This window comes from Xiphophorus maculatus, chromosome 22 (genome assembly GCF_002775205.1).
Source record: "Xiphophorus maculatus strain JP 163 A chromosome 22, X_maculatus-5.0-male, whole genome shotgun sequence".
Taxonomy (NCBI): Eukaryota; Metazoa; Chordata; class Actinopteri; order Cyprinodontiformes; family Poeciliidae; genus Xiphophorus; species Xiphophorus maculatus.
In genome coordinates, this window is record NC_036464.1 from 14,361,032 (window position 1) to 14,375,004 (window position 13,973).

Consider the following 13,973-nt stretch of genomic DNA (forward strand, 5'->3'; position numbering starts at 1 on the left):
CATGAATAATGGTCGTTCATCTAAAGATGAATGGAGCTGCCTGAGAACACAATCGATCTATGTAGAGTTACTGATGCAGCACCTCTGGTCACATTTGAGTGGATTGAGTTCTTGTAAAGAAAATGATTTAAAAAAACCTCTCCCTTTTATTCTTGAAAGTAATCCTCATGGGTACCTTCACAGCTTTTGTGGGCTTAGGGTTATTATCGCCTTAATAAAAAGGTATTTTGATTGATGATTTGCACTGCTTTTCTTTTTCTTCAGTGTAGATCTGAAAAAAATTTCCACTTAATAATTAACAGCAGTGTTAACTAAAGGCATCCCAAGTGTGCTAGAGCAAATCTTTATCAACATTCTTACAAAATTTGTCCTATTTATATTCTACCGTGAAACAAACTAAAATAGTTTTGTAACTATTCTGGGCTATAATTTCTCTGAAGAGTGTGTTTCATCAATTACTAAAGAGAATTGTTAGTTTGTTAAACTTCTGAGACTGATTATGCCTGCTAGTTATGCTCCATGTGTAGAGCACACTTTTAATTTCTCTCTACTCTTTAAGCTTTTGGGGTGGAACAAAATTAATAAACATTGATGAAAATAGGTTCATGGAGACATTTACTGCCAGGTTTGTGAACAGCTGGTGGCTGATTATAAACACCAGCTTAACTCTTGAGTGTAACAAGCCTAAAGGTCCTTCTGTCTGGTGAAAGCCGTCGTTCCTGTAAAATACCAACAGGCCGGTAAGAACAGAAACCGCAGGAGGTCAGAGAAAGGTGGAGGTGCTGCTGCGATCGTAGCTTGTCATTTTGTGGCTGTGAACTGTGACTGGCAGACAGCCTGGAGGACACACATACACACCCCCCCACACACACACACACCTTGATGGTACATCCACAGTACTACCTGGCAGCTTGACAGAATGAGTTTAGCTTTATTAATCCTAAAAATATATCTACTAACTAAGTGCTCTATGTGGTAATGTTTTTGTTTTGTCCAACACCCACATCTCTCTCCTTGTTATTGTTCGGCAAAGTGGCTAGACTTAAAACAAAATGCAAACGCACAATTCAAATTAGGAGAGCAGACAATGATGGATTTACTGCAGCAATTTTTTTATTGCTAGGTTGATAAGAGCTCGCTCAGTAGAATGGTGCTTTTGCCTCACAGCAATAAGGATCCCGGGTTTAAGTCTGGGCTTGATTGTTGCTTGTGTGCATTCTTTGGTTTTCTCTTTTTCGTCCTGTTTTCACACAGAAGACATGTGCGATACATAACGGGTGACAATTAACTGCCTTAGATGTGAATGTGTATGGTTATGGGTCAGCAGGTTAGCCTTGTGATGGGCTAAAACAACCCACCATCCTGAATGTGATGAAGTGAGGTGCAAAATAAATTATAGAAATTAAGTTGCTGATGCAGCAGCTCTCTGCTAATCACAGTGGTGCATGTCAGCTTTTCCATCTGCCTGCAAAAACTTGTGAGTGAACCACAGCTGTGGGAGTGCAATTTAGATCGCGACGGAGAAAATTGTGATTCATTTTGTTCATCTCTTTCATTTACTTTGTATCACAGCTCAGGTAATGACAAAAAATGCTGCTTTTGTAAGCGTTGCAAACCTTTTGTGTCGGGAACCTAGCAGGAAGTGTAATGATGCTGCTCCAAGAAAAAATCTCTCGGGGGGGGGGTCCTAATATTTTATGAACTGTAACTTGTTAGTGTTGCAGAAAATGTTTCTGTTTATCATCACACTGACCTTCAGCCATATCTCAGCATTTTACATTGGTACGTTTTAAGCTTAAGAGAAGATAAGCTTAAAGGTTTTACTTTTAGTATATAGCATTATTCTTTCTCCTAATCACCTGGTTTGCTGATACTGTGTTCTTATTCCATTTATTTTTGCCCTATTTTTGCCCCCTCATACCTGTAATTAAACATTTCCATGGACAAAACATACAAACACACCCCTACACACACACACACGCCCACCCGCATCCGCAGGTGTTTAGATTCATCTGTTCAGAGTCACACTCTATATTTGGCTGCTGTTGTCACTGAATAGATCTTGTATTAATTGGTACCATTTACTTTTAAGTGTCATATGAGCATAATGTGTTTTCTTTTGTAAATTTTCTTTCTGCAGGTGTAGAATCAGACTTCCTGGGTGTTTTCTAGCTCTCCTTCACTCCTTATTTCCTTCCTTCCCCGTTAACTTTTTCCCCACCTCTCCATTTCATTTTTCCCCTTTTCCCTTTCTTTTCTATCTCCATCTCCATTGCAATGGAAATGAATTCAAAGCAGTTTGTAATATTTTTTTTATACATATATTAAGTGGAGTGTAATATCAAAACCCCTAATGCTCCTCTTGTGAAAGTATGTTTATAACAACTCTGATTGCTGGACAGGAAATGGGGAGGGGTGGATTAAAAATGACATTTGTTTTATACATAATATTTTCCAGTTATTGTAATAGGATTATGTTTTATCAGAGAAAAACGTACCATAAAAACACAAAAGTTTTGATATTTATCAGCTGTGTGTCGGATTTGTACCATCCTTGAACTATAGTTTGGTGGTTCTGCAAAAGGATCACAGAATAACCCCTAAGCTGCACTTGGGACACTCCTGATTAAACTTGTTTTTTGTACCACCTTCAGTTAGGCATTAACCTTTATTCACCTGAATATAAATGTAAAATATGTAAATGTATACCCTTATGTAAGTCTTGACCTATGTACAATGGGAATATACATGAATACTAGCTTGCATTACTGTAGAGATCTCATAGGGTAATAATAACAGCAAGTAAACATTTATTTCAAATAAAAATATTTGAATTATTACAACACAAACGACTTTTATAAAAGTTGTGATTCTGGCCTAAATGTTGTTTTTTTTTTCTGCTTAAAGTGTCGTTCTCTTCTGTCTTGTTCATAACAATCACCGGCAGTAATTCCTCTTACCACTGAAATTTTGTGTTGGAGTTTCTTAATAAAACTACGAACCCTTCGCCTGCCAGCTGCTGCACATGAAGCCGACAGAGCCGCTGTTGGCGAGTTCATTTCTACTCTACATATTGATGAGGACTTGCCAGAGACAGAGGAGTGATGAGCTGAAGTGAGAGATCTAGCTTTCAGCCCGGGTCCTCGCTGAACCCGTGTGGCATTCTCAATCCAAAAGCCCACGCAGACACCCCCACGCCCACCACCAACCCCCCCCCGCCTGCTGCCAGTCAACGCTGGTTTAATTTTACTGACCTCCCATCTGTCCGCTTGCTTTTTGCTTTCTTAATCCTGTCATTTTCATGTGCTGAAGCTCGAGGGTCCGCTTGGCAGACTGGCCCATATACGAGCACTTTCACAGACACACAACACAGTCGGGCACTTGTTGTGAGAAGAAGTAAAGCCTAATTGCTGTCAGTGGCAGTACAGATGGCTGCATTAAAGAAAAGCTAAAATGGACGATCAGTGTAACTCACGACGATGGTTTTATGATGCTGCTGCTGCTGAAAATACCCAAATATGAACCTCACTCGCTACTGCTGTCTGCTGTGAAAATCCTGCCTCTGATTCCACTCCTACACAGCTCTTTCTCAATCTTTTCAGGGATCAGCTCTTCAATTATTTACTACACTGGTTTTTTTCCTGTATTTTCGAACCATGTGTAGAGAAATCCAGGAGAGGATGCTGTGGCAGTGGTGAAGTGTTAAGAAAGCTCAGGTAGTTTTTAAGAGCAGCTCATCTGCATTGATGTCTGTGGTGTCCCTCATCTTCCTCTTGACAATACTTCATAGATACCCTGTTAGGTTTAATGACCAATCAAGTTCAGTGATAACATGGTCATTAAAGCAGCTACTTTAGGAGGGAGTGGGCAACTACCGAGTCCTGTTGGAAAATAAAAAAAAAGCATCTCCTAAAGCTTGTCACCTAGAATGAAGGGCGCTAAAACTGCTGCGATGACACCAACACCATCCAGATATCATCACTGACTGTGGAAGCTTCAGACTTGCATTAAAGCAATCTGGATTCTTCCTCCTGACTTTGGGATTTTGATTTCCAAATGATACTCAATCTTTCATCTGAAAATAGAACTGAACAACAGTTTAGTTCTTTTGTTTTTCTTAGCACCGCTTTGACTTTCTGTGGCTGAAGGGTTTAACTGAATGAATGAGATAAGCTCCATTTCCATTGATCATAGAATTGAGCAAACTGGAATAACGAAAATAAATCCACTTTAATGAAAATACGGCAATTTAAACACCTCATGTTTTGTGCTATGGGATGAGGTGGTTTTTCAACTGTATTGAATTTAGTGTATTTTTGAAAAACTGCGTTGGAAAAACTTTTTTCGCATCACACGAGTCGTGATCAACAACCGGCTGTTGTTGTTGGCTGAGTTAACTTATTCATGTTTGATTTCAGTTGTGCTTCTTATTTAATGGAAACGCCACAATTGCCAAATTGTTTATTTATTTTACATTAGTGTCTTATCGATAAAGTTCTGCGCACATTTTTAATGGAAATGCAGATTCAGGTGGCCAGGTCATGTGCTACATGACCTGGCCACCATCTTATAAGTGTTCCCCAACGTCTACAGTTGGTTTTGTGTTACAATAATATGAATCCTGCACCTACCTGGCCTTAAGTTAGCCTAATATTTTCTACCACTCTTTTTCCTTCCACTCAACATTCCATCATTTTGACAGAACTCTGTCAGCTTTCAGCTTCTTTAATAATGAACTTTTGTGGCTTACCTCCTCCTTTAGGATGTCGATGACTGTCTGCTGGACAGCTGTCAAGTCGGCCTTAATCCCTGTGCTTGTTTAGGAAATAAAATGTCTGTATTAATATTTTTTATTAGTTTTATATGCTGTTATAATTTTACAAGAAATAGAATTTTGTGGGTTTTTTTTTTTAATTATCTGTTAAGTCTAAGGAAATTAAAAGAAATAAACCCTTGTATTTCCTTCTGTGTATCGAATTAATATAATGTAATACCATTTGCAGCTGATTAACTGAAAGAAGTTATATCTAGAAATACAGATTATATAAATGCATTTTATATGGAGGCATATTTTAAAATATAAGTCAGATTAGATGATAAACATTGTTGAATAAATAACATAAATGACCTGTTGGTTGACACAGTTTCATATTCATTCTTCGTGAAAATTCAACAATTTTCTCTGGCTTGTGTCGCACTCCGTTGAGCTGGATGTCACACTTTGATCCTGTGCTCAAGGCAAGCGTATAACCGAACCAGAGCTTGATTTCAATGTGGAGAAGCATAACACTGGTGGAAAAAACAGTTTCTGTTGAGTGGGATGTTCAGAGTTAAGCATGAAATGGCCAAATGTAACGGACTCTGTACCTCTACCAGAGGAACACATCTCTGTGGCTAAGCCTGTGATGGGATCTGTTTTACTCATTTTTAACTCATGAATAGAAAATGTGAATACATCAAGCATTCAGAAACAAAGAACAATCAGAGATTCTTGACAGTTTCCCACGTCTGCCTTCTTGCAACAATGTGCAATGTTTTTTGGAACAAATCTTGATGCGGTTTCTCTTCCCTGCAGGAAGGATCGGGCGAGGTGTTGCAGTTAGAACCACCATGCGCTTTGCTCTGGAAGCAGCACAGGACGTGTGTTTGTGAGCAACCCTGGTTGGCCCGCGCTGGGATGAACATGCCACTGCACCAAATCTCCGTCATCCCACGGGATGTCACCTCCTCGCGGATGTCGGGCAGTGGGAAAGCGAAAGACAAGGACAAGCAGGTACGAGGAGAGAAGCATGAATCATCTCAAAGCTGTGCTGCATCATGAGAAATGTTCGTCGTGCAGAGTTAGTCGATGGCAGCGATTGTGATCTCTGTGCTGAAAGGGGAACATCTCTGAGTAAACATTGTGTACAGTGTGAATAAAAAAACAAATACAACACGATGAACAGACAGGATCCAAATTAATTCAAGCTTTTCCCGTCACATAACGTCTACAGATGAGTGTCAGAGTGCGATAAGGCGCTCTTCCCCCAAAGCAACGCGCAAATTAATATTCATCTTGCGAAACCGGAACAGTTACAGAATTTTGAGATAACATTAATTAAGCAGTTTTATTAAAGATTTATGCAACTTCAAAATAAGAAAAGAGGCACAACTAATCAAATTGGCTTTTCTCTTGTTAATTTTACTCTGAGATTATGTGACTGTTCGACTTCTCCAAAAATCTGGCTGGATGTGCAGATGATGCATTGGGGTAGTGAGTCATGTCTCCTCTGTAATGGCAGTTTGGTGAAAAGGTAGTAAATAACTCCAGTGGACGGGATCCAAAGCTATATTTTTCAGTGCTGTTTGTGGCTCGCTGGTGAATAAATATTTTAGTAAGCTGACAGCAAGTGATCTCAGCTGAGATGATTTAAAATAAAAAAGTAGCAAACAGGAGGAAGCACCATGCTAATGTTGGTAGTTTTTGATCCACATACATACATTTTTTGTGGCATACTTTACTTTTTGAAAAACATTTTTTTCATACTATGGCATTCTTTTTGGCTTATTTAATGTTAATTTACATGATAGCTGTATGCAAAAAAGGCAAAAAGTTGCCTGCGAATAGGGGAGAAAGAGGAGATTTAATTCTGTATAACTGAAGTCAGGAGGCAGTTCTCCCATTTGTTCTGTTATCATAATGTGGCAAAATAAAAATTTCAGAGCCGGCGATTACAGTTTCAGCAAGTGTTCCCTTCCTTTGGGCTTGGCTGAGAGTTTTCATCTAAAGAGCGTAGTCAAAGTCTGAGCAGCCTTTCCCTCTGTGTCTCTAAAATCACCTGTCGGCTCTCTGCTGTTGCATTTTAATGACGGCACTACATGCTGGAGCTTTGTTCAGTAGCGTTGCCTGTTAGGCGAGTTTGAAGTGGGGAAGTAAGATCTCTGGGATAGAAACAGTTTCCTCCTTCATCTGTTGAGCTTTTGCTTTTGATGTAAAATTTAAAACACAGTCCAGGGTTCCGTGGGGTTCTTGAAGAAAAATATTTGATTCTGGATTTATTCCCTATTCTGTTTTTTTTTTTTAAAGTTATCAATTCTTAATTTTTAAATAATAAACTTATATGCATATTTTATTCATCCTTTATCTGTCACCTTTCTTTTCATTTTTTTCGGTTGGAGTTACAAAATGAAAGAAACCACAGATGAACAATAATAATTGGGAAAAAAAACTTAAAGGGACATGAATATAAATTAATTAAATTAATTAAACACCTCCATGACAGAAGCCATCATGGTAGGCATCGTTCATCGCCTATACCCAGGATTATGTTTTGTGTCATAACAATCCTCTATTCCCATCAGTTGGAGTTAAAATTCTCCTCCACCTCATCTTTGAATCTTATGTAAGCTTACTTTGTTAGATCTCCTTCAATCATTTTCATAGTATTTCCGAACTTCGGTCCGCTCTCACCCGAGCAGTTCCAGAAAAACTGATCCATGCCTTGTCGCTTCCAGACTGGATTACTGTAATGCTCCATTCATTTGGATCTGTTACAAGAGTTTTCAGAAGCTGCACTATCTCCAACAGTCTGCAGCTAGGATGCTGATGAGAGTGTGAAAATACACTTTTCTCACTCATTAATGCATGCATGAAAATGCCCCTGTTTGCCTCGAAGACTCGCTCCACAAACCACAGCTCGCTCCCTCTGCTCCGCTCCTCTCCACTCACTCCCACTTGCTTCAAAAACCAGAATCCAATTGAGCGCCACTCGGGACAGAGCTTTCTGTGCCGATGCTCCTGGTCTGTGGAAAGTCCTTCTTGATGCTTTGAGGCCACAGCAACCCACAGACGGCATTAAAAAGCAAACAGACATTTTCTTTTAGTGAAGCATTCCAAACTGTTGTCAGAAACTACTTTTAAAATTATTTCTATTTTAATCATTGTCTTCAAACTCATGTAAGCAGTCATTATTATATCAACTATATTAGTCAGCCCGGTGGTTCTGTCACTGAAGTCAGGCATCATTGAAATTATGCTTCAGTTTCAATCTTGTCTCAAAGTGATCATTAAAACAAAATAATCAACAAAAACCATATTCATAAGTATTTTACCACATTCTTATTTGCAGAAATGTCTTTAGGTGCATAGAATGTTGGCAAACATCTTGGCACATATTTTAATAATTGCTATTTTAATACTGACCATAATAACTAGGGGTATAGTTATTTCTGTCACTAGAAAAACCTAGTAAGTTTTTGTGCTAAGAAATTTAGCATATGACAGAGTTTCGTATTAAGTGTTTTTAAAACTACAGCTAGCTAGGTGTGTTTAAAAAGGATTAGACGCTTTATTTTTGTGTAGAATCTCATCCTGGCTCTGCATACTTGGATGTTTTTTGGTGTACAGGAGATAGTTAACTGGATTGGGGCTGTTAGACTCTGAGATCAGCCACGGAAAGGTTACTCTAATGTCTTAGGAAATAAAAGTGACTGTCAGTGTTTCTCTTCCTGGCAGAGATTTACTGCTCTCCTTCAATTTACCAAAAGTGTAAAGGTCCAGCTCTGGGCCTCTGCTTGGCATCACATCCTCTATTTGCACGTCTCCTGGTGGCTTAGCCTCTGATTATAATTCCTACAGAGGAAATAAATGAATGAAGAGCAGCAATTTCTTCACTCCCTGTGGAACTATCAGCGGCTTGTAAAAAGAAGAAAGCAAGAAGAGAAAGGAAGATGAGTGTCAACCCAGAATACTGATTAGCTTGAAGGTCTTGGCAGGCTGTGTGTGCGTGGGTGTATGTGTGTGCACCCACAGTTTAGTCACAAGACTCAAATCCATCCGGCCTTCTTATACAACACAACTGGTACTTTGATGCCTGGAGGGAGGGATAAAAAATGGGAAACTTTCCTGCCTTCGGAGTCTGAAGCTGGTCTTTTAGAAAAGAAAAACGTACATGTAACCAGTCCTGACCTCCTGTTGGCCCCTTCATCAGCTCTACTTAAGATAGTTTGTTGAAAATTTACCCTCAGTGACTCAGTTTACTTGTCCTCCAATTGAGAACTCATGTTTGGGTTGATAAATCATCAGTTTTAAGTTTTGAAAGGAGAAGCAAAGTTCCCTGACATTTCTCATTCTTTGCGGCTAGCGTGGTCAGACTTATTTGAGTCTGTGGGTTTCGATAAGGCACGCAGTGAATGGATTGTGCATGACGTGATGGTAAAGTAAGCTCTGACAGAAGCTGGAAGGTGGAAAGGGTGAAATGTAAACATGCAGGAGGAGGCCGCTCGTAGAGCTGTCATTTGTTACGGTTGTGGAGACGCTTCAGTCCAGAATGGTTATGTCCTGCTGCGGTCTGCTCCGAGGTGGAAAATATGACGGCTAATTTGGTCAGTAATGAAATTCTGAATGTTTAAAATGCTTGCTCATGGACTTTGGAAAAAACAATGCATTTCTTCAACTTCAATTAATTGTATTAAAAAATAAGTTGATACATAATTGTTTAACCAAACAGTTGTTAATCTAAATATAAGCAAAATACATTCCATTAAGGCTGCCTACAATTTACAGCTCATTTTTTTTGCTTTGTGGTTTTGTAAAGTGGAGGAAATTTTTTTCTAAATCTTAAAGAAAAAAAAAACATCAGATGATGCATTAAAACAATGCACAACATTACTATGTCTATTTTATTTAGCGGTGTAACACTTTATTCAGTTATAAGCCTAACGTTCCAGATGAAGGTTCATGGGTGGCCTCAGGACAACATCTGATCCAAGAATGAAGTCTGGATCAGATCCAATAACAATATTGGCTCCCATTACCGCAGGTCTTTTGACTTCCTCTGCGGCATTGCTCATTAAACAGTAATTTACATGATGGCCATGGATTATGCCCAGTGAATCGAAGAGCTAGCATCAGAAGATGCAGCTGTGTCTTTTTTTTCTTCTGCTATACACACTTATTTACATCTGGCACTGGCAGCATATTTAGCAGTTTATCTCTCTAACTCTGTGCACTCGCTTGGCAAAGTGGTGCACGATGCCAAAACTTTTGAAGCCGCATACATTTTTAATGAGCACAGGGGAGAGCTCTGGAGGTTTCATCTCTCAGTAAGTGAGTTTCTCAGTCAAGGACAGGGAAGACTGCCTGTTTGTCTTCTGATGTTTATCGGTTTGATAACATCCGATGCCACCGACTTGCCGGGCCACTGATTGAGCATTGCTGGACGAGATCAAAAACCCGTCGGCTGCCAATAAAAAAACTTTTAACATCGCCTGTGGGCTAGATGAAGGACCTTTTTCATGTGTCTCTCTTTGTGTAGTTAATGAACTACGTGGTTTCTGAGATAGGTTGGAAGGGCTTTGGCTGAGATGATGGAGCTGTTAAATGTGTCTGGAAAATACTGTTTGCTTAAACGATGCAAGTGTTAAAAAAAAAAATATTTTTTATTTTTGTATCCCTACAGGCAAAAATACCAATCCCATCCAGTTTGCTATGCCTTCAGGTTTGCAAGTGGAAATATCAGAATAATTACCTTGAAAGCCCTAAGACCCGTTTATAAACTAGGTGTGAAATGCTCACTTATCAGGAAGAGAAGTGTTGACGGTAAATGTTGTGTGACTGGAGTACTTTAGGAGTAAACTAAATTCCACCAGTGTCTAACTTGAAAATGTGATTGGCTAAAGGTGCTCTTCAAAAGTAAAGTACCTTCAAATTATCTCTCACATATGCCTCCACGGCACACGCGTGTGCAATCTTGTTGGCATTCCTGTTACACAAATGTAATCACGTGTGAACTCAATTTCACTCCTCTCTCACTCGCACAGAGGAATCTTCACACTGTGACACAGTTGAGTTTGTTGTGCCGGAGATGTTGTGAGTGTAAACAGGTGCAGCAGCCGGTGCACGAAGCAGAATCTGGAGAGCGGAGATAACGCTTTGGCAGAATGGGGCTGCCTTTATTCTGGCTGCTGTTTTCATAAGGATGAGGATGTTGTGTGTCAGCAAACTAACCTACTTTACATTTTACACCCAGTAAATCTGAAAACCTACATACCGGCATCTAAACTGTTCCTGAAAACAATCATCTCATTCGTAGAGTGAATGTTTCAGGTTGTTCGTGAATTTAATAGTTTAACCTTTAAAACTGAGGCCATTGGTTTCGATATTAAACATCTACTCCAGAACCCAATGTTTAGTGTTAAAACAGAGTAACTAAATGTATAGATGTCCCGATACTTAGCTAAAAACAATAACATTCACTCACCTTTCGCTTTATTAGTAGAACCTTTATTAGCAATGCAGTAGACCCCATTTTGCCTTGAATATGTTCTTAATTCTTCATGGCATAGGTGTCAAACATTTGTCTGAGATTTTGGTCCATGTTATGTGAAATGCAAGGTGAAATAATCAAATAAGTGTGTTCACACCAGCCCTATTTTGTCACTTATTGAAACGCTAGTTCCATTGTCTAGAAAGTCAGGAGTAAACGAGTTTCTCAGAGGGTTTGGTTTGTTTGACATGGTGCTGTGTGAAAGTGAAAATGAAAACGCTGCAATTTTGGTCCTCAATTGAACAAAATCTACCGGACTATCAAGTGTGAAGACGACGCCCCTTCATGGACACGTCAGTGGGAGGTGGTGACTTGGGGTGTGCTTTGTGATGATTACATTTACCTTCTCACAGCCATTCACATCGCCTTGCTGTGGGATGAGGTGAGCTGCTGCTGACCACATGCACGCAAACACTGTTTGTAACCTCCTGTCTTTGATGTTGGACCAACAGAGTGAATGCTGAGATGTGCATTGTGTAACGCGTTGGTTTTCATCAGATAACTCTTGTTTTGAACCCACCATGGCTCAGCAAACAGAAAATTTGGAAGTTTAGTCGCAATATGAAGGTTGCAGATCTTTTGATCGAATCTTCACAAGTCATAGTGTCTAGATTGAAGTCCGGAGACTATGGAGGGCATTCTAGGAGAGCAAACTCATTGTTAGGTTGGAAAAAGTTTTGTTTTGTTTTGAGGTTTGTCACATTGTCAAACCTTTGAAATGTTTGTCACATTGTTACCTCTAACATTGTCTTGTTAGAGGTAAGTGTTATAAGATGGATACTCTGTGATGAGGGAAACGACATGAGCAACAACTATACTAGTTTGTACAAAGAGGTTCAGTGTGGGTCATGAAAATATTCCCCACATCATCATACCACCATCACCATTAACAAAACCACTTTGTTTTGTTAATGTTTTGTTTTTTTTTAAATGGGTGCTTAAAGTGATACTTGATGGTTTGGTGGCATAAAATCACAGATGGCAAAAGAACAAATGCTGGAAGTTGAATTTAGTTAGAAACTTTAATACCATTTAAAACGACTTAAACTGGGGACACAATAAGTGCTATATTTTATGCATGATTTATTATAGTATATTTTCATAAAATAAGAATCTCCTCATAAGATAATTGTCTTCAGGATTGAGTATTTTTCTAGTCAGTAATAAAATACAGTGGGTTATCACTGGTGTATTAAAGTTTGAAAAGAGCTTGGTGTTTTTGATAAGGTTACCTCCGGTCAGAGTTATATTGTAGACTTACTTTGTATCTATTGCAATACTTCATAAATTGTCTGGATTTCAACTTGGCTAATGAAAAGGAATAAGATGTAACTCTGAAGCATCTTTGCATCCGTTTTTATAGCAAACATGTGAATGTGACAAAACAAATGGCACATCACAGATTTTCCTGGCACGGTGCATTCTGCATCCATAATATCCTAAAACTAAAAGCAGTGTTGACTGAAACAAGCTAACAACTTTTTGTTTGCATCCATTGAAGGTTTTCTGCTCTGTATTCACTGCACATACTTCACCTGCTGCTAGCATTCCCCTGAATCTTCCTTTCTTTCTGCACACACACGTTTAATGAAGTGGGTTTTAAGGGCTCCTACACGCTTACAAAAGCCAGCAGCTGGTGTTGGTCTGGCTGTCTGTGTAAGATTTGCATAAGTCTCCCAGGAGCCACTTGATGGTTAAGTGCAGAAAATGTAATTAAACGTGGAGTAGACGACATGACAGTCAGGCCTTTGAGGGCCTTGAGTGCTGTGAGGAAGGACTCGGCCTCACCTTGTTAAATATATTGTTCCTTAACCCCCCAGGATGGGTTCATGGAGTGTTTTATGTTCTTACAGTAGCTGTGACACTCTTTGTTATACTAAGTTTTACATGGTTGAGTAAATTTAGTCTGTAGAGGCCTAAAAAAAGAAAGGAGGAATGGGACGATAAGAGCTAATATTGACATGTTCCTTTGCTGATCAGGTTGATGGTTCTAAGCATGCTGGGAAAATGCTGGATATTAATCAAGTTTTCTTTTAGTGCTTTTACTGCTTTCCATTAAATTGATCAGTCTCAGCTCTCATTAGCAGGAACAAAAGCTTTCACTCACATATGAGCCGTCTTAAATAATCCAATAAAATAAGCTAATATAGAAAGTGAATGTTTCTACAATTTAAAATAAAAAAAGTCAGATTAACATTTTTGCCAGTTCTAATGATATCTTCTTGCCACATGATTGTTTATTTGAGAGGGATGACCGACCTTTCCTGACCTGCAGTCACAAATTGAATCTCTGCTGTGACTTTATGCAGCTGGATAAAATGAGGCTAAGCCTGAGCTTTTCTTCAATCAAAATTGCAGGTGCAGAAGATATGAAACAAGATGTGAATGTGTGGAAAAGCACCATGTGTCCACTGTTTAAGCATTGCAAAGGATCTGTGATGCTGTGGGCCATTTTTCTCTTTCAAAAGTCCTGGGAAACTTGTAAAAGTGCATGGCCATGATAAGATTTTTGAAATACAAAAACATTTTAAATAAAAAATTTGGTGGACTAAAAAATGGGTTATTTTGAGGGGGTTTTTTGTCATGGGATATTAATCCAAAACATAGTCAAATGTACATAAAATGATTAATGTCTCTCAAAATCAGTCCCATTTCAGTCCTCTGACC

At 39.0% G+C, this 13,973-nt stretch overlaps 1 protein-coding gene across 4 annotated transcripts in view; it reads left to right on the plus strand.

The window, feature by feature from the left end:
- The window catches only part of march8 (membrane associated ring-CH-type finger 8), an 86,101-nt gene that overhangs the window by 18,676 nt on the left and 53,452 nt on the right, over positions 1-13,973 (plus strand). For all 4 annotated transcript variants that reach the window (XM_023327057.1, XM_023327052.1, XM_023327054.1 and 1 more), the window contains exon 2: positions 5,576-5,773. In XM_023327057.1, coding sequence (XP_023182825.1) covers positions 5,678-5,773 — 96 coding nt within the window. In that variant the 5' untranslated portion in view covers positions 5,576-5,677. The remainder of the gene's footprint in view (positions 1-5,575; positions 5,774-13,973) is intronic.